The 22,024-nt window shown below is 34.7% G+C and overlaps 1 protein-coding gene across 2 annotated transcripts; it reads left to right on the top strand.

The window, feature by feature from the left end:
- Positions 1–3,533: 3,533 nt before the first annotated feature.
- LOC149799949 (collagenase 3-like) lies at positions 3,534–21,524 on the top strand. 2 transcript variants are annotated; one of them, XM_089957153.1, is made up of 6 exons: positions 3,534–3,643; positions 7,808–7,890; positions 8,332–8,459; positions 10,956–11,037; positions 19,294–19,439; positions 20,458–21,524. In XM_089957153.1, exons 1-6 carry the CDS (start codon positions 3,551–3,553, stop codon positions 20,739–20,741), a joined length of 816 nt encoding a protein of 271 aa, XP_089813279.1. In that variant the 5' UTR covers positions 3,534–3,550; the 3' UTR covers positions 20,742–21,524. The 2 variants fall into 2 exon arrangements, with proteins under 2 accessions (XP_089813279.1, XP_089813280.1); XM_089957154.1 differs by lacking the exon at positions 3,534–3,643 and adding an exon at positions 5,697–5,877.
- Positions 21,525–22,024: the final 500 nt, after the last annotated feature.

Raw genomic sequence — 22,024 nt, forward strand, 5'->3', positions numbered from 1 at the left:
ACCTAACTCGGGATTCCTTCCCTATTCTTTTTAGTTGACCTTGGCTAGAGGTCTCCTATTATCCCATGTGTGCTATTTATGTATATGCTATATTGTATGTGTGCTATACTTTGTTTTTGTGTCGAAATAGCCATCTATTTAAAAATTTTCCCAGTTGTTCTAAGATCCTTATTATTGGATCAAATATTTAAAATTTTATTTATTTAGTCTGGTTAGATAATTTTGAATTTGGGCGAAGTAACAGTGTACTAAGGTTTTACAGAAGAAAAAAAAAATTCCTAATGTATCATGAGTGCTATATGATGTGTTGTTCTTCGCATTACTAGTTTAGGGAAATGAGGTCAGCTGTGTTCGGGTGGTGTCAATACTCTCTTTATTTTTTATGTATATCTCCCAACTCGAATTAGGCTGCCTCTTTTTATTTATTAGTTTATTGCCAAAGACTTTCTAAAGGGTTTAGATTCCCATTTGAAGGGGAAAATTCTGTACAGTAAGGGAGTTGTACAGTAGGAAGGTACTACTATAAGAGGAGAAAGATTTGGAACTTGGTTTTCGTGTATTGTTGTGTGAGTGTATTCCCTATGGGGACGTTTTTCCGGACTCTTTCATAGACCTGTTCGCGCCATGTGACATAGCCCTATGATGTCATTGTCACGTACTTTTCCCCTTAGGGGACCCTGTTCCCCATCTAAATAGCAATTTGATTTTAGGATAGACCCATAAAGACAGACAAAGTACTTGAAAAAGATGTAATTAATTAAATTTTTGAGAGAAGAAAAAAATATTAAACTTTTATTTTACATTTTAGTTAAGTTAATTGATTATCTTTGGTGTTTGTCACTTGTTTTTAAATTAATATAGCTATCGAAAAAAAAATTTTTACGTTAATTCCTTATTTTTTCATTGTTATCACTTGGCCACATGTTTTCATTGTTGTTATTACGTAATCCGTAGCGTTTCTTAGTAATTGTTTATGTTTCAACTAGTTTATTTCAACTTGTTGCTTATACTGGAAAATATTTTTATTGACCTAGAAATCGATGAGCCATAACATCTGTTATATGTAAATTTATGTAACCGCAAATTATATCCCGGATATTTCATTGTTATAGTAGTCATTATAGGCTATTAATCAAATTTAGAGCTTTTATTTGTGCATGGCTGTCTTATTCTATTCTTCTTTGTTATAACCATTGGTTTCAATGTTCTAAAGCGACGTATCAAGTAAAATTGTTTTTCTTTCCTGGTGTGGGAACTCCAGTTGGGATTGTGAGCAATTGCAATAATTGTTATATCACTGAAAGTGTGGTCAGAAGAGAATAAGTGTTCTGCGACCGGGTTTCTGTACAGCTTCCTTGTCATCCAATCAGATATATGAAGGTTGATCCTTTTGTGTAGTATTTCAGTTTCTCCGACATACTGAAGGCTATAGATCTTACATGTGATGAGATAAATTATATTCATTATTTTGCACGTTTTGTTTAGTTTTCCTCTATTCACTGTGCTAGAAAATGTCCTGGTCTCTATCATATGTTGACAGATTTTGGACCTTTTGTTGCACAAGAGCCAGATTGACTAGGGTTGTCTTGCTTAGTGATAGACGTTAGCTTCTCCCTGACTAGGATGTCCTTGAGGTTTGTTTTGATCTCCGGTAGGCTACTGCAGGTTTGTTATGGAGGATTAACTTTATTGCGTCAGACGATGCCACGATGGGCCAGTGTTTCTCGATGATTTTACCTATTTTGAGGTTGTCTGCATGGAAGATCAGGATAAATGGTATCCTATCAGCTTTTTCCTTTTTCCATATTTTAGTAGGTCATCGAAGTTTGTTTGTTTAGCCGTGTGGTTTGCCTCCGTAATCAGGTCTTTGTCGTTGCCTCAGAAAATTAAAATGTTTAGATAGCTCTTCAGACCTTTTTAGGAATGTTTCATCGTCGGAGCCAATTCTACGTATCCTCAGTACCCGGCTATATTGGATGTTTCTAATGCAGTGTTTTGGATGACATCTCCTTGGGAGGAGATACTGGTGTTAGTCGGTTGGTTTCGAGTAGATGTCTGTATGGAGTTTGTTTTCTACCTGTCTGGTTGTTGTGTTCAGGAAACGTGGTTTGAGTTGGAAACTTCTGTCGTAAATTTTATTGAAGGATGGAAGTTGTTTGCCTTTGATATGAAATCATCCAGACGTTCTCTTCCAGGTTGAAATTTCATTTCTTTATCATCGATAAAGCGTACCCACTGGTATGGTGTAGATTCAACCGATGAAAAGAGTAGTTTTCCCATACAAATATTAGCATAGGAAGGGGCCATTTTTGCACCCATTGCGGTTCTATTGATTTTGAGGTAGTTTTGCTTCATTAAATTCAAAGTTATTGAGTTTTAGGACAAGCCCCAGGAGTTGGACAAGGAGGTATGTGTGTGGATTGTCTACAGTACTAGTTTCCCATGCTTCTCTACATTCCTGTATCCCTTTGTTGTGTTGTATGTTAGTATACAAAGATGTGACGTCTAAGGAAACAAACAATGTATCTGGAAGTAATGGTTCGCTTTCTTTGCTTTGTATGAGGTAATATGTCGTTTCCTGAAGATATGATGGTAATACTTCATGCAGATACTAGTTTTGCACTGTTCTTTGCCAGGGTATTGCATAAACAATGTATATACAATCTTTGTTTCCTTAGACGTCACATCTTTGTATACTAACATACAACACAACAAAGGGATACATGAATGTAGAGAAGCATGGAAAAGTAGAACTATATATATATATATATATATATATATATATATATATATATATATATATATATATATATATATATGATTGGGAGATGGAGTTTATGCGAGGGATAGCGTCTATCTTCAATTGTATATGTTCCTTTGGCAACGCACATACGCTACTTACAAGTTAGTAGTACTCCATTGTATAACCGTTTGTAACTAGAAATTAGAACACGGGAAGATCTGACGAGAAAGTCGTCTGCGTGCAATGATACAATCAGAGTTTGAGCTACAAATAAAATAAAATAAAAACATTTAAAGGGCCTGGGGAGCACAACTATATACGCGCTAGTGCATCTATGTGTTGCTTCGAGCATTCCTGTACGTAAAAGAGTATGTGATCGCACATCCATTCTTCAACGTTTTCATTAGACTCGAAGGTTTTCTCCAGTCCAAAGACCACATACATTTACAAAATGTTCCGTTGCACCGAATACCAATTGTCATAACTTGCCACATAACTAACATATAAGAAATTAAGTTTTAATGCTGAATTAAGAACATTGAGAAGACTTACAGACCAAAGAGGTGACTATAAGGAGTCGTGGTAGTAATAATAGTAGTATTAGTTTTAGCAGTAATAATAGTAGTTGTAGTAGTAGAAGCAGCAATAGTAGTAGTAGTAGTGATAATAATAATAATAATAATAATAATAATAATAATAATAATGATAATAATAATAATAATTATAAATAATAATAATGATAATAATAATAATAAATTTTTCTCTGCAGTCATTTTAAAGAGGACGAAGATGGACAAACACAAAGGAATGCTTTATATCTTGGTGGAGTTGTGTATCGTCATCGCACTTGGAAATTGTGCTCCTGTTCAGACAAGAACCTTGAATCAAGCTGACGCTATCGTGAGTATTGTTAACCTTTGAGGTGGAAAATGGTCATACCGGTATATGTAGAGAGAAAGAGAAAAGTTATTTTTAATTTATTGTAATAATTCTTTAACAGTCAGTTTTGAAACGTGTGCTCTAGATGTTCATGGTTCTTGAAGGAAATAAATATGAAAAACTTCCATTAGGCAGTCAATCTGTTAGGAACAATCATATGTAGGGCTTCAGTCCAAATGCACCTGGATTATTTGTAATGAAGAAAATATATTAATTCTGAAATACTAAGGGAAAATTACTCATGGCTTATAAATTCCTTCACTTTTTAAATATCAGGTTATATGTGTATTTATTTACATTTATCAACACGTTTGACATTATTTCCTTTTCTCTTGCATCAGTTTTGTAACCTTCATTTGTACGTATATTTACATTTGTGTGTGTGTGTATATATATATATATATATATATATATATATATATATATATATATATATATATATATATATATATATATATATATATATATATATATATATATAATGATTTGAACGGATTGCAATTAATGTAAATTTACATAGAATGTAAAGATGCATCATGTCCACAGGTAATGCGAATGCAAATGTGTAAATGTGTAAAATATGGTGTTGTTAAGATTTAGCATAGAAATGACATATAGATTATTTTCCAGGACTTTATAAACGATTTACGTTCGATAATGTGTATCTTTCTGCGATGCTCTTCATTTTAAAGAACAATTTATATGTGCACAAATTGATAAATACATGTCTGCTTATACCATATCAATGTATGATCCATACGTAGGAACAATGTATAGAGAGCTGAATTGCTGGTTTTATATCTAGGTTCGATGAATTTATGTTTTAATAGATTATATAAGGTTCCAGCGCACGCACCAAGAAATCGACGGAGCAGACAAACAGAACAAGCGCTCTCTGTCGCAAGTTAGCTGTGGAAGACTACATGAATTTTTATACTAGTGTCGAGCTGCTCCACAAGTTGTGCAATAATTAGGAAGAAACGGCTCGTAGATATCTATAGTACGAATCCCGCCTATCGGTGTTGCCTTTGCTATCGTATGATTGCATGCTGGATATAATTGTTTGAGCCATGTGTACAGTTAACGTGCTTCCATTTTGTCTTAGTATTGCTCGAGACCACGTTGGTTTTATTTTATGTGGCTCGGCCATAGTTAGAAAACCATACCACCGCCAAACAGATTCCGTACAATGATATTGCTAGCACGGAGGGTTTCGATTGCAGTTGTTGTATCTTTCCAAAACTATTCATTGGAGATATCTAAAACTGGCAGACATTCAAATACAAGGACGTGTCGATTTTTTTCCAAAAGCAACGGCGCGGAGAATTTTACAACCCCAGAAACTCTTTTCCTGCTACCATTTCAACTGGCCTCAAATGAATTTCAAAATGCAGGCACCACAAACGACAACGGGGCAGAGGTTTTGTTGCAAATGAAGAACATGATCGTCGGATTTGTATCAATTAGCAGTCTGAGAACTTTGGAAGACTATACATATTACGTTGATGCCCAGTAGTTGCCATGCAGGATGTTCCACCTCGTCTTTGGTGGAAACAAGCACTGATAGTATTGTTGCTTCATATTGTCGAACTTTGTAGATTTTGGAATCCAAAAACATATAGTGGAGCAGACACAAAAGGTATTTGGTTTCCACAACGATAGAATCCTCCGTATTTGTTTGGTAGCCCGAAGCTCTCTACTGTCTTGCTCGAAACGTTGAAGCATGAGATGTATAAGTTCTTGAAACGCGGCGTGTTTTCCTGCGATTGCACAATAATGCTTTCAACTTCTACCGTTGCTGTGCTTTACAGTGTATTTTCTTGTTGGCAAATTTGTTCCCATTCGTTCTTCTGGACATTTGCAGACATTCACAACATTGTTTTCAGCATTTCTGGAACACCAGCGCATTCCATTTGTTTATACGAATTTGTTGTAGACGTTTCAACGACTAATGCTTCAGACGCTGTTTTGCTTGCCTAAAATATGTTAGGAGGAATGTTGCGGTGCTTGCGTTTGGATTTTTCGATTGCATTAGACCGAGTGTGTGTTCGTCTTTTGGGATGTAATAAACCTGTTGTGGCTGCATCTGCTTGAACATTGGACCGAATTGCTTTTGCTACTGGTCCAGCAGCAGTTAGGGCGTCTCCTTTTGCTCTTGGATGCGGAACTTAATAATCGGAGAGAAAACTGCAAAGGTATAGCTCGAATACAACAATCACTCGGATACTGGTTTTATTTATGCTCGAAGTTTGCCGAGTCGAACGTGTGATAGTCTACAATTGATATATCCGACGCAAGATTTATATTGCATAATTTATATTGTATGTTTTAAATCTCTCTCAAATATATGACACCCATATTGTGGCGATTGTGTATGTCTTCGTTGGAATTGTGTGGTAGGTGAAACATTTTTCTGGTTTCCATTTATATTTGCAATGTCGTTTCTCCAACGGGAAAAATACTTTGACTAATGGATGTTTTGGCAGTAGTTGTTCGCATTTGTTTGGAAACTTTATTGTATACTGATTCTATACAAGCTGTGACCATTTATTCCTATACCGAATAATGCGAAAGATTTGTCTTTCTTTTGTGTTCCAATCTGTGGGACAAGAGTTGTGAAATCTTTGGTATTTGTTGTTTTAGTTGAAGCCGATTATGTCATGATGTCTGTATTTGGTACATGGAAATTGTTTTCTTAGGGACTGGTAGCGTGTTTGTTTTGTTGTTTCTTGGAGGCTTTGTTGTTTGAGAAAGTCGCATGGAATAGTATTCAATTTAGGTGACATAGTTGTAGTTTTGTTTGCTTTTCATCATTTGGTTGCCTTTTTCTTTATTCTTGGTTATTGCTGTTCATTTTTCTCTTGTTTTAGGCCGCGTATGTGCTGGGTTTTGTTATTAGATTGGTTTATTTAGGAAGTTGTAGCGTTGGTATGCTCGGACAGTGATTTTTTTATACTTGTTTCTGTTTTTTTTCCTATTGGAATGGTATAATTGTTTGTCGATGTAAATGACCATGGAAGGTTATTGGATCGGTAGTTTTGTCCATGGAAATATTCGTGTATTTTGGAACATATATGCATAGGTTGATTGATATTGGTTCCATTTTTGGTTGCGTCATCTTTGTCTGTTATTTTTGGTGGCTGAAAATTGGCATAGGATTATTAATTTGTGTGTTTCTTTGCCTTTATGGACTTTTTCTGTTGATATGATGATTTGTTGGTCATAGGAAATGTAGTTCAAAAAGTCGTAGAAATCTTAACATTTGTGGATTTATATTTATACTGATCACCGTCTTCAAACGTCATGGCAATGATCTCTTGTAGGGTCGGATATTGGTCACTTTCACAGATTACAATCCACGAGTTCGCATGCATAAATGTTTGATTTATTGTAGTATCATCACAAAGTCATGGGGTATAGAATGCCGTGACCTATATCAGTGACTACGGTTTAAACCCTCTTATTCTAGTACAGTTTGTAGCGGACACACTGTGCATAAATGTTAAAAGTACAAAGGAAATAGATTAAAATGTAGTTCATTTTCAAATTATATATCTAACTGTTTGCCCTTCTTCTCGTACATCTGCTAGTCTTTCAGATTCTGGTCATTGCACTTAAGTTGTTAGACAGCAAGAAATAATAAGATATATCAGCCAAAGAATTTCAGCTTATGATAAGTATACAACATTGGTTACTTGTTTGTCTGTATGTGTCCATTTATATTAATAATTAATGAAAACAATAACATGCTTGTTGAAGTGGGTCATTCACTTTTTTTTTACTGTATCCTGCAATTAGGTTACTTCACGGGCTAACTGGTGCTGATTGTAGTGTTAATTAGCATGAAATTGATATTAATGAAGATAATAACTTTCATTGATATTCAAGGCAATAGGTGATTTAATGAAAATTATCATTTGTGGGCAGCGAAGGGTGTTCTTCGTCTTAATTATGCATCGTTTGCATTTCTTTCTAAAGCACCATTTTGGTTTTTAGGGTAGCTCATATTGGTTAGGTTATCGCGAGGCATTATATCAGATCGTTCTGGTGTGAATGCTTGCGTTTATATGATTGAGAAACATGCTAGGACGATTCTTTTAATCAGAAATTTCTTGCTTCTTACAGGAATATCTCAAAAGATACAACTATATAAGTAAGTCGGTTCCAAGCAGCAATGTTCCTCCTAAAACACTGACAAAGGCTATACGGTTAGTTGTGTTTGCAAACACATACACACCACACACACACACACACACACACACACACACACGATTAGCTACGAGATAAAATATACTTTCTTTTCCATTAAATATAAAATTACTTAGTTCTGCCTTCATTCTTCCACGAAACATTGCTATGCTATTCAACCTACATAAATGTAAAGGTTACCAATATGATGCACAATAAATATTTTCGAAAGTTATCGATAACAAAATGAATTTGAAACAAATCGTCCCTTGCACTTGCCTAGAAAACGTTAAATTCAAAGGCAGAATATATATATATTCCATTCTATGATAAATATTTTATCTTTATCGTCGATATTATTATCATTATTAGTACTACTATTATTATTATGTTGATCGTCACCTTTGTCGTCATCGTCGTCTTTTCCTCGTCATTATTATAATTATTTATTTCTTTGCAAGAATGTTTCAAGAGATGGTAAATCTGAAAGTTACAGGTGAGCTTAACAGCGAAACCTTAAGTTCAATGACGCAGCCCCGCTGTGGGTTTCAAGATAATAACAAGAAAGGAGCTGAGAACTATGTAGCAGGTAGGTGATATACAATAGACACATACAGTCAAATTAATTAGGTACTAAGGTGACGTATACAAAATGGTTTTCTTTTGTCTTTTATTTCTTTCTAAACAAGTGGATGAGCAAAGTGAATGTCTAACAAATGTATAATTATATTATGGAAATATAACAGCTTCATAAATACCATAACTTGTTAATGAAGTTTGAAAAAACTCATGCTCATGGAAATAAATTGTTTCAACTTTTGAAACTATAGTTTATTTACACTCTTTTCGGCACCGCTAAATTTCAGAGGTAAAATGTATTAATAATTTGAATTACGTCAGAAGTTTTCGACTGGTTCTTTGTGTCGAGATGTCGCTTTGCGCTTACTGCCCTACCGTGAAAAATGCAACCAAAAATGTTGTTTAAATGATACATTTTAAAAACCTCAACTGAAAGTAAAATGAGTATACGTCAAGTAAGTAAACTAGCACATAAATACAGAAATCACGAGATTCCACTGTATAATACATGTAAACAGAAACCAACTTTATCATGGCAATGATAGCATTAATTATAAAGGCATTGATTATTCAGTACTTTTAAGTGATCTATTCCACCCATATAAATACAAAGTAACTTCCATTCAGGTGTTCAGTTTATATAACACAACGTCGACTACATACTACATTTAATAAATAAAATGAAACACGGGCTTTTGATGTAGTACATGTTTACGTCATATAATTTGTTGTGTTCAGATCTTGAGAGCGTAGGAGTTGAAGACGTGGTTTCGAGTGAAAAACGGTGATACTTTAAACAGATTTTGTTGTATATAACTTTATTCATTTATCTCGTAAGCCTTTAAAGTTCTGCTTGTTATTGTAAAGGAGTGACTCGCTCGTTTCCTTTTAATACTGTGATTGAAATAGCGTATAAACCTTACTGAGTGTACTAAATTTATAAATTCATTACCTACTCCTTTGTGTGACCTTTATTTAACTTATCATGTCTCGTTCAATTAAACTGGGTCTTTTTTATTTAATCATCACTTTATTACCTCTTTCAATTGCTAGTCAGTCGGTCGGTGAAACAATATGCTGTGCAACTTCTTAATTAAGTGTTTTTAGCAGTCAGTGAATCAGAATAGCTGTTAGTCGGCAAAAAGCCTGGGAAAGCCATTCAGTACTTAAATCAGACAATCAGTCAAACAGCTAGCTGGCCTAAAAAGTTTGTCAGCAGACTGGTTGTTTGGATAACTGATCCATTAGTCAGCAAGATAGTTGGCTTAGAAAGTTTGTCAGCAGACTGGTTGTTTGGATAACTGATCCATTAGTCAGCAAGATAGTTGGCTTAGAAAGTTTCTCGGCAGACTGGTTATTTGGATAACTGATCCATTAGTCAGCAAGATAGTTGGCTTAGAAAGTTTCTCGGCAGACTGGTTATTTGGATAACTGATCCATTAGTCAGCAAGATAGTTGGCTTAGAAAGTTTGTCAGCAGACTGGTTGTTTGGATAACTGATCCATTAGTCAGCAAGATAGTTGGCTTAGAAAGTTTGTCGGCAGACTGGTTATTTGGATAACTGATCCATTAGTCAGCAAGATAGTTGGCTTAGAAAGTTTGTCGGCAGACTGGTTATTTGGATAACTGATCCATTAGTCAGCAAGATAGTTGGCTTAGAAAGTTTGTCGGCAGACTGGTTATTTGGATAACTGATCCATTTGTCAGCAAGATAGTTGGCTTAGAAAGTTAGTTAGTAGTGAGGGACACAAAGTTCGTCTCTGAGGGAGATGCTTATTATATCAATTAGCAAATCGGTTAGTCCGCCAATTTGAGCTTCTAGTTAATGTTTTGTTCGTCAAAAGTTCTTGTTTTAGATTTAAGGCCATTTCTCAGCACACGATATGCTATACATGGCGGCCAGTTTAACTGATGAAAGAACGACCCATGATAACCCCAGGAAGAACCACCGAATCGTTCCGTTGTCTAGTGGTTAGAGAGTCCGCCTCGGATGTGGGAGGTAGCGGGTTCGAAACCCGGCCGAGTCATCTCAAAATACATATAAAAATTCAATTAACAGCTGCCTCGCTAGGCGCTCAGCATTAAGATGTTAGTAATAGGAATAGTTGGCCTGATGTCACTATAATGCGACTGGTAAGACATGATGCAACATGTCTGCGGCATGATGCCCCAGTGCTAAACATCTCTATAAACTGCAACACTGCGGACATCGTTGCGATATGACTGAAAAATAGTTAACGTTACGTAAAACTTCGAAATCACAGAGAGAGAGAGAGAGAGAGAGAGAGAGAACCATCAACCCACGAGAAGCTACTGGCAGCATTCTCGCATACCCAAATTAACCAAGTTCGAGACTCGAACGGACAGAGGTGAGAAGGCAGTGATCGGTAAAGAACAGCGCTTTAGACCACTTGGCCACCCGGGAACTCGTTGTTCTCGTCACAAGATTTTATCTCGTTTTAGAAAGACAGTTGCCTGTCAAAACCAAGTTTATTTTTTCCCGCAGTACAACCATGGCCGAAAAAGAAATTATCCTGGAAGATTGAGAAATACTCTACGACTACGAAACTAACAGAAGCCGCACAAAAGTACGTGGATTTAAATATTGAATTATGTATAGCATGACTAATAGTAGATTAAAATTTCGTTTTTTGTTGATGAATATAGGATATTCACATCCAATAATGCAAACCAAGAAACTGTCCTCAACCGGCATGTGGAATCCACAAACACGTCAGTTTCGCTCTTAATTAAATTTTAGTTCAGCGGATCTGAAAAATTAAATAGGCTCCCAATTATTTTTTAATCCACCTGTTGCTCGTATGCCGTGTTTTATCTAGTCTAGATAATTTAAAAGTAAATTTCCCTTCGGCATAAATCAGACATTTACTTTTTGCCTTTTGAGAGAGAATTTTAATGAGGTTTAAAAATATATATTGGAAAACCTTGGTTTTCTAGATAGCTAAGTAATTTTTGTACTTTATGAGCGAGTAATATAATGTTATTTGTGGACTCATTAACAAGGTAGCATTATCTCTTCTTTTTTTTGGGGGGGGGGCACCAGACAGATGACACCCCCCCCCCCCACTTAGCCAATGAGTAAATGTTTTTATGTGTTTCTGATTCCCCCCCCCCCCCGATATTTTGCAGTGTTTTTTATTCAAAAGAATTTGGTTCAAAAATTTAGTAAACTTTTGCCGGGGTATTTTAAATCCTAGTGTTTCCTATAGGTTTGTTTTTCCGAGTAGGTTTTCATCACCTATCTCGAAGTCCCGCTCCTATTTTATTTTGTGACCTTGGCTAGAGGTCCCTATATATTCCGTGTCTGCTATTAGTGTTTTTGCTATTTGTTTGTGTGTGCTATAATTGTTTTTATGTAGGGATAGCCATATATCTTATTATTCCCAGTTGTCTTATGATCCTTATTACCGGATCTTTATTATTTTTCTCAAACTTTATTCAGAGATTAATTGATTTCATTTTGGAATTTGTAGGTGAAGTAGCGATGTGCTACATTTTATTCAGAAAAAAATTTCTGTTATTGTTTTAAAGTGTGTTATATATGTGTCGCTCTTCACAGTTTTTGTATATATTTATCCAATTTCGAGTGAGCTCTGCATTTTCTTTAATGTTTTATATTTCAATCCCTCGAAATTGTTGTTTATATTAAATCATTACTTCCGAAATCAGAAAGTCTTTCGTAATGTGGTTTTTATATACATATATACACATACATACGTATATATATATATATATATATATATATATATATATATATATATATATATATATATATATATATATATATATATATATATATATAAAATTTTAAAAATTTCCAAGAGGAGGGAGGGGGCGGCTGGTGCGAGTGCAAATCCTTTAAAGGTAACTATCTCATCGATAGTTTTCAATGCACTCGCCCCTCCGCCTTAGGTCCCAATAATTATAACCTGACCACAGGCATTCATCGTTTTCATAATATAGTTTACTAATATCATATAAAGTCTTTTTTTGAAAATTCCCATCTAGATATAAAATATTTTGTTTCTCATACATATTATTTTTCTTAATCTCATTTATAATTTTTGTACGATCCTCTAATGTTTTTTTACATCGTAACATTACATGAAATTGATTAATAGGTCCTATTTTACACAGTGGACATTTTGGCGGTACTTGGACCATACGCCGTCTCACTGCAGCCTCTCCTGTCAGCCATGCATTGTGCATGTATTTGAGGCAGAGGCTCTGGATTTTCAATGATCCTAATTTTTTCCAATTTCCCCACGCCCTATCCCAATTAACATATGTATTATCTTTTTCTATTGTACTTTTTTTATTTTTTGTCATTTCTTCCCTAATCCAATTATAAGTTAAATGTTCATCTTTGTCTCATAATTCCTTTTTATCTCTATATTTTACGATTAAATCTTTATCATTCCTATATTTCCTTGGTATTTCATACTGTTTACATAGTTTATTATTTTTGTAAATGTCATTTCTATTTCTCATTGAGAATCCATAACGGTATATATAAATACCTTCCCATGGACTCTTGGGCTCTGCTCTTATTTTCTTAAATCTATTTTTAAAATTTCCTACTTTTATTATGGTGGGGCTGGGGTGTCCTACCCCCCCCCCTTCTTGAGCCTTATGCAATATATCTTTCTTAATTATAGTGTAACTTAAAATTCCAAATGTAGTCTATTATAATTTTATCTAATGTATTTAAAATTTTACTATTTATATCAATAGATTTTAAAATATAGTTCATGTGTACATACAAATAAGTTTTTGCTACTTGAGTTCTTTCCATTAAACGTACTAGCGTTAGAGCCCAGGTTTTCACATTTGATTTGATTGCTTCTTTGATCTTTTTACAGTTTTCCTTCTCTGCATTTTCTCCAAAATAAACCCCTAACGCTTTGACCTGCTTTTTAATTAAATGTGGGGGTAATCCCGAGTAATTATCTTTCCAGTTTCCTATTTTTAGTATCTCAGTTTTTTCATGGTTAATCTGGGATCCTGACGCTTTACTAAACTTTTCAAATTCTTTAGTCAGGTGTTTAAAGGAATTTGCATCCATTATAAAGTTAGTACAATCATCAGCATGTTGTAACATCTTGACTTCCTCCTTTATAGTCGGTATTATTTTTATACCTTCAATTTCTTTGTTCAGTTGAATTTTTCTATTTAAGTTGTTGTTGTTGTTGTGGGGTTTAACGCCATTTTTCAGCACAAGACAGGCTATACATGGCGGCCAGTATTAATGGTGGAGGAAGAACCCGGGAAAACCCCGGAAAGAACCACCGACCCTCGAGAAGCTACTGGCAAGCTTTCTCACATACCCACATTGGCTGAATCTTAGACTCGAACCGCCGCAGACAGAGGTGAGATGGCAGTGATCCGTAACGAAGAGCGCTTTAGACCACTCGTTTCTATTTAAGATTTCAATTGCTATTACGTATAGTAGCATAGATAGTGGGCATCCCTCCTCACTGATCTTTTAATTTCGAATTTTTCTGTTTTAGCTCCATTTACCTGTATTCTTGAGGTTATTTTGTTGTACAGGATTTTAGTCCATTTTTGGAAGTTATCTCCAAAACCAAATTTTTCTAGTACTTTTTGTACATAGTTATGTTCTAATCTGTCAAAGGCTTTTTCTTGGTCAAAAAGTACCATGGCAGCTTTTTGTCCGGTATCATTTATATGTTCAATAATACTTTTAATACTTATAATGTTATGTTGTATGTCCCTCCCCTTAGGTCCACACGTTTGATTTATATTAATTATATTCCCCATTCCTTTTTTATCCTTTTTGCTAATATTTTGCTAAGTATTTTATAGTCAGTATTTAGGAGGGAGATGGGCCTCCAGTTTTTAAGCTCTTTCCTATCACCCTTCCCTTTGTATATTATTGTTATTATTTCCTCCCTCATGCTCTCTGTCATTGCATCATTTCTTAATAAAATATTGTTATATAACCATTCCAGGATTTGCGACAGCTCTCCACAGAATTTCGCATAGAAATCCGTGGTGAGCCCATCTCCTCCTGGAGATTTCCCTTTAGTGAGGTCTCGGATACTTTCAATTATTTCCTCTTGTGAGATAAAACTATCACATAAGACTTTATGTTCTGATAGGATTTTCTCACATTCGATATCTTTTAAGAAGTCATCTATTTCTTTATCTTCTATTTTTTGTGATTTGTATAATTTAGTATAGTATTCTTCTATATGTTTTATAATTTCATTTTTATCAGATGTTGTTTTGTCATTATTGATTTTTATAACATCTATTATTTTCTCTCCCCCTCTTCTAATTTCCTCCCTCCTATATAACCCTCTCGCTTCTTTGTATACCCGCGTAAAGTTTCCAGGTCTTATTTCATAACCCCTTATTTCTTCTTCCTCTATAGTATTTAGTCTATCTTTAAGTTTATTTTCGAGTTCTATTGGATTTATTTAATTGAAATTTAATGGCTTCTTTTTCTAATTTTAATTTTATGCTCCTTTCTTTTGCAAATTTAATTCCTATATTTTTAAATTTTAATTTCAATTCATCCCATTCTTTAATTATGTCTAAATTCCCTTTTTCTAAACTATTATTTATTAATTTTTTAATTTCTACAATAAAATTTGGATCTTCTAATATTTTGTTGTTAAGTTTCCAGGTCCCTTTTCCCCATTAATTTTCATTTGTCACAGTTACTATTATATATATTAATTTATGGTCTGAAATCTTGAAATTTAATATTTTTGCTTCTTTATAATTTCTCTCTTTAAAATTTGTACATAAAAATGTATCTATCCATAAAAATGTATCTATCCATAAAAATGTATCTATCCATAAAAATGTATCTATCCTACTCCCTTTATTGTGTTTGTATTCAAAAGTATATTCTTTTCTTAATAAGTTTAGTTTGCGATATATATCCGTAAGTTTATGATCCTTAGTAAAAGTTTTTGTTATTAATTTGCATTTCGAATCTTCAATAGTTAAACCCCCTTCTCTATCAATATCTTCTTCTGCCCAATTATAATCCCCCCCCCATTATTATATTTTCCATGTTATATTGCTCGATATATTTAGTTAAGTTATTTATAAAAATATGTTTTCTTTTGTTATCTGCTGGTACATAAATATTAATAAAATGTATTTTCCCAAATTTTAGATGAATCATCCTACCTTTAAAAACATCCCCCTCGTTTACCCTTTCCCAATTAAAACCAGGTTTATTTTTAACTAAAATGGCCACCCTCCCCCTTTTATATCACTTCCTACATAGTCATTTTTAATTAAAATACCATTTAAATAATTCTCACAATATGCCTTTGTATTACCAGTAAACCCATTATGCGTTTCCTGAAAGAATAAAATATCGTATTCTAAATTTTTACCAAATTTGTTAATTTTTTCCTTATTTATTCCGTTTACATTAATTGATAAGACTTGGAAGTTCATTTCTTCCATTTTTCCGCTTCTCCAGGGTGTCGCATTATGGTTTTTCTATTTTAAATTGTATATAATTTGTTTTGAATTTGGTTATTTTATATAAATTTGGAAAATTTCATATTGGGGTAGTAAACCCCCCCCCCCCCCATAGTATTGTTTGCATCCTTCGATGATGTTTCCGTCAGATTTGTGTTATTTTCCGTTGTTTCAGTCTCGGTTCTCATCGTGGACGTCGTTTCCTCCATGCTCTCGTATTCGGATTCTGTTTGGTACTTTTTTCTTCATCATCATCATTTTCCATTTCATTTTCAGTCTCATTTTCATCCCTTATCGTTTCTCTCTTTTTCTTTTGCTCCTGGTTTTCCGTTTCTATCTCCTGTTCTTTGTGTGGCTCATTATCTATATTTACTTGTTCTGTTTCGTTTTCCTTTTCCTGTGGCGATTCAGTCCCGCTTTCCGCCTTTCTTTTCTTTCTATTTCTTCTTGGGATTGGTGTTGATCTTAGCGGTGTTGTTTGTTCTTTATCTGTTAAATCTGTTTCTTCTTCTTCCGATATTTCTTCTTCCTCCAGTCCTTTAAATCTATTTTTGGTCGTAATCCCTTCTTTTGCTGGTGTTGTTGTTGCTCTGTTCTGTTAGGGCTTAGGATTTGTTGTCACTCTATCGATGATTGTAGGTCATGGATTCCGGTTAAGTCAATTTCTGGTAGTGATGTGTTGGTTTCTTCCTCTTCATTTCCTTTTTTTCCCTTCCTTATCTTTTTGATCATTTCCAAAATTTCTTTTTGTTGTTGCCACATTTGTTGTTGTTTTTGTTGTTGTTTCTCTTCTTTTTGTTTTTGTTGTTGTTGTTGTTGTTGTTGTTGTTGTTGTTTCTCTTCTTGTTGTTGTTGGTCTGTATTTCCTGAGATGTTCTTTGGCGATGCTACTTTACTGGCGCATGTATTATTCTCTCCTTTTTCCCCAGATTGGGGTCCTTGGTTTGGACAATCACGTGGCCTATGGCCGGTCTGTTGGCATATTGGACAGCTTCTGTCGTTTTCCGATCCTTTATACCACGTCTTTAGTTTAAATCCTAACACGTAGAAAAAGATTGGTATCTTTTTGGCATCTTCCCTGTTAACGTACCTGGTCCTATTCCCCGATTTTATTGGAGCAAAGCCCCAGACCGTCGCCATCTTGTGTGTTACTGTGTTTACTCGGAAATTTTTCTCTATTTTCAGTTTCAACTCTTCACTGTCCACTTCCAGTGGGAGCCCCATCACTTGTATTTCTGTAAGTTTCGGCTCTATTTGTCTTATGAATGGTTCCGTTGTCATCACTGTGGCTTTTGTTCCTTTTATTTCTATCTCTCCCGGGTCTAGTAGAGGTACTTGATCTTTTGTGTAGAGTACGTATTTATTGATTCCAGCGTGTTGGAGTCCATCGATTTTTTCAATGTTGACTCTCATTGTATTTTAGTGCCGATAGAACTTCTGCCTGTCTAGGCGCTGTAGGTGCCGCTCCAAAGTCAATGGTCTGGCAACCTGCTGGGTGGCTAACAATTAATTTGTTGTCTTCAACTCTTGTTTGAAAGAATTTCCTCAGCTTCGATCCTCTCTGAACTGTATTTACTTGCTTGGTTTGTAAATCCATTGTTTTGGCTGTGATGTGAGCTAATTTCACAAGGTGGGTCGCACACCACTATTATTTGGATAATACAATCCTAAATGCTATTTAATGAGTTTAGAGGCGGTGATGCCTATCCAAAGAGATTATCGAAGTGTTAATACTACACTTATTGATACTATTTACCTAATTTTACGTAGGCAAGTCAAAGCATATGTATGAAAGGGTAAAAAAGTAAGATACCTATTAGTCTCCCAATAGATACTAGTACACAAAACGTTAGTATAAGATACTAATGCAAACAAATATGCATGCACATAAATATCTCACACAATATTTTCTTACTCAGCCTTCTTTGCTCCTTTGCTTCCTGTAGCTTGCTTGGGTGGTATGGTTGATATTATCTCATCTACAATTTGGTTTTACGGTTTAGAAGGCGTGCCTACTACAATAAGCAAATCACTTGAACAAGTATCAAAGAAAATTGTCGATAAATGGGTATTCTAAAACTCGAAATGATAATGATTATTATTATTTTCCCATTGGTGAATGTTAACTTGGAGTCACATTTCCCTGTCTGATTTTATTTGAATATTTATACATATAACATTATGTTTATCAATATATATCATTATGACAGTGACGGTAACATAATAACAATTGTAATAGAATTATTTTAAATTAGTATTTAAAACCAGTGGACCATAAAACATTCCTGTTATGAATTATGAATTAAATAACATTACATCGTCTTGATCTATATTTTAACCTTTGTTTCTTAGAAGAATGACTTATCTGAATGACTTCATATAAAATTATGAATCAATCAGGTTTGATTGGAATCAATAAATGTTTGATTGGAATTAATCAGGTTTGATTGGAATCAATACAGGTTTTAATATCGAGTTTGCTTTTTGGTCTAATACAGGTTTCATAGCACCTGCTTCACAAAAATTATGTGTATAAAACGTTTTAGATATGAAGCAAATAATACTTCATGACGTAACAAATGAAGTCATAAAATCATGCAAATAAACGGAGTAATTAATAATGCACAGAAAATGTATTTCAAACCGATTTCGCAACATTTATCCACGTTTAGTCAAATAGAATCAATATATTTCGTCATGCGATAAATAGAATTGTACATTATCGTTCATTTTAAATGAAATTGATGAAACTGAGGAATCACTTAATTTTTTTAGTCGACAAAAAGGCTCGCACAATATTGGCAGTATCCTACTCGTTCATAATTTCATTTGAAACGAATACTCTTGAATAATTCTTTATTAATAAAAAAAAGAAAAGAAGTCAGTATTAACACTGACTGCATTCAGATTACTCGAAATCAAATCATTACAAAAATCATTGTTTCATTCAAACGAAAGAATTACAATTGGAAGGAATGTTCTCACCGATCGTCAACGAACAGACACACACACGTTATAATCTGTCTGTGGTATGTGCAGTGTAGGCGGTGCCTTAATTTATCGCGACTTGCTTCCTTGATATTACATCTAAATATTTCGAGCATTTTCAATTTCGATCTAGAAAGCTGTATAAATTGAAGGTTCGTTTCGATCAAGGAACTGAACATCAAAGCTGACCAGTAAATCGATTTTTTGCCCTGAATTCGGTACTATTTTCTGATTGCAGGTTTAAATCCATGAAACAAATAAAGGTCCACAACCAATTCGTGATTATGAAATATGTGTCGATGATGAACTTTAAAGGTATCGCTATTATGACATGATTTTGTCATTATTATTAACCTTAATTTCAGGGATGCTATGGCACGAGGTTTCGACATCTGGGCCAATAAAACTCAACTTAAGTTGAAATATGTGGCAAATGAAAAGGACCCAGCTGACATCAATATAAACTTTTTCTCTGGAAAACATGGTGATGGTTATCCATTCGATGGACCTGGTAATACTCACTCTATTCCAATAATGCATCTCTCTCTCTCTCTCCTCTCTCTCTCTCTCTCTCTCTCTCTCTCTCTCTCTCTCTCTCTCTCAGATAGCCCGACCTTTAATCATCTTTTCTTCATATCTTTAACTTGGACAATGTTTTAAGTAACTCTCAACTTGGATCGGAGATGTTATTCGTGCAAGTCTTTTCGGCAGTACACACATTGTCTTGCATATACACCCTGACTTTGGCAACTTTTATTTAGTTTAGTATGACCCTTTTCACAGTTAGGAAATCATACCAGTTGAATGAGTGGACTTTATTTCAGTTTGAACGAAATATTATTACAAATGGGGTTAAAATATATGAGTGAAATTATTTTCTCTTCATATATATGAATGCATGTTTGTGCAAAGATAGAAAGATGAATGGACGGATGGATGGATGACTGTATAGGAAGAGAGAAAGAAACGGGTATTCAAATAATTTGAATGTTATGCAAATTTCTCAGTAAAAATGAATATTTGGACATGCCACAAAGGCATATGCGATCCTGTCCACATTATGCAGGTGTGATCCAGACCTATCGTTTAGTATTGCCTTGTCGATTGGTAGGATACGTAGGTGTACATACGTAGACGACAGGTGGTTGGAGGAACCCATTGTGGGATTTCAATGGGCAAATTCTTCAGCGGCTCCATTATTTTAAGTGTTTCCAGTGCATGAGTTAATCCATTTAACTGTAACGAAAACTCATAGTTGTTGTTTCATGCTCATATTTTATTTTTATTTTGTTGGGAGGGGGGACTGGTGGGTGGCGATGAAGGGATAGAGCGGGGAACACAAGCTTGGCTCCTTTCCCCACCCGTAAAGATTCGTTGCTTCTGTATCATGCATTTGCAAATGGAAATTTGAAAAGCTTGACTGCTGTCCCATGGCTGCAAACTACTCACTATACACCACTTGATTTTTTATGACCAATTTTCACAGTTAAGCGAGTATTTATAATGGTTTTTAAATGGTTTTTTTTCAGAGGGAGTGTTGGCGCACGCGCAGTTCCCCACTGATGGAAGCGTCCATTTTGATGACCAGGAGAATTGGTTTCTGGGTACTAAGGCTCAGAAAAAAGGCATTGAACTCTTTATCGTCGCTGCACATGAATTTGGCCATGCCCTAGGATTAGATCACACCAACGTCCGTGGGGCTGTTATGTACCCCATCTATTCTTATTCGTCCAATCTGGTTTTGCATCAGGATGATATAAATGGTATCCAGTCGCTCTATGGCAAGCCTGGCAAGTCTGGCAAGCGAGGATAAAAGAAAATCATACTTTACGGTATTTAAGAACGTGACTATACAGACACTCGACCAACATATCTCACATCACATGTTGTATTATCTGAAAAGATGCTATATTCCTAAAAATATTTTAAATTAATTTAATTATTAAAAAATCGATGTATGCTGAAAACTGTGTGATTTATACAGACAAGGTTCAACTATTCAGCTCGATTCTGGCAGGCTGGAAAGGCAGTGACAAAAAGAACAAAAATATCTTGTTTCGGTTGCAATCTCAAGGCCGCCGTCTTGATGTGTTCGATTTCTGTATGAACTCATCTAATCTCAACATGATTTTCACCCTGAGACGTTTTCGAATGACCATATAGTATTTTGACCATGAAATTCGTACCATATGTACTCTCTTATAAGTTGAGTCAAACTGCAAACAACAAAGATCCTGATCTGACGTAGCATAATTCCCCTGCAGATCATGGTGTGTGTTATTTATTGTACCGAATTACTCCGAACAAACTGCACAGTGCCAGATCTATCTGTGCATTATGCGACTACAGATCTGAGATTGTGCAGTTTGCAATTTCACTCGACTTATAAGGGAGTATATACTGTATTTTAAAATACGTTCACATGGTATATTATCCTGTAAATCGCATGAAATCTCAATAGATTGTAACGACCATGCAGCTGTAAAATGATAGTATTTTATCAAGATTATTCTTTAAAGGAAACTTAACTCATGTACTCCCTTGAGTCCTAAGTTAAATATTGCTTGGAAGTATATTGAAGAAGAAAAAATTAAAATAATTTCTTTTAACAAACTGTCTCTGAAAGTTATATTTGAAATTTGTAAATTTTTACTTCTATTAGCACCTTGTTTTGTGTGTGGGGGGGGGGGGGTTACAAGGTAGGTAATTTGTGGTCAACGCGAATGTTACTGATCTTGTCGATCAAGAGGTGTAGAATTCCACGTGATGCAAACCTGTATCTATTTTCACGACTGTACAAGCAACACTATCCCTGAAACTGATCAAAATGCACAAATATACATGACAATTCGAGCTAAAAATGTTTTAAAAAATCATATGTTGCAAGATTCGTTCTGTTTTATTTCTTTTTATTATAATAATCGTACTTCTCCTCACTTCATAAGTATTTTTCATGGAGGTAACTTATATATCAATGGTTCGTCTCGTTCAAAGGACTGACGAACCAATCCATTTCATTTAAAAGTCGATATACGTTTAAGAAAAAGGTCTTATTTTTCAATTGGTTTGCAACTTTTGGAAAACGCCTAAAGTTGA

The sequence above is a fragment of the Sinohyriopsis cumingii genome, chromosome 5, assembly GCF_028554795.1.
Source record: "Sinohyriopsis cumingii isolate HCF-2022 chromosome 5, ASM2855479v2, whole genome shotgun sequence".
Classification (NCBI taxonomy): domain Eukaryota; kingdom Metazoa; phylum Mollusca; class Bivalvia; order Unionida; family Unionidae; genus Sinohyriopsis; species Sinohyriopsis cumingii.

Excerpts from the sequence above, each read along its gene's own strand:
- LOC149799949 (XM_089957153.1), top strand. The coding sequence starts at position 3,551 with ATGCTTTATATCTTGGTGGAGTTGTGTATCGTCATCGCACTTGGAAAT. Across the intron at positions 7,891-8,331 it reads ACACTGACAAAGGCTATACG|AATGTTTCAAGAGATGGTAA; the intron begins GTTAGTTGTGTT and ends TTTCTTTGCAAG. Across the intron at positions 19,440-20,457 it reads TTATCCATTCGATGGACCTG|AGGGAGTGTTGGCGCACGCG; the intron begins GTAATACTCACT and ends GTTTTTTTTCAG.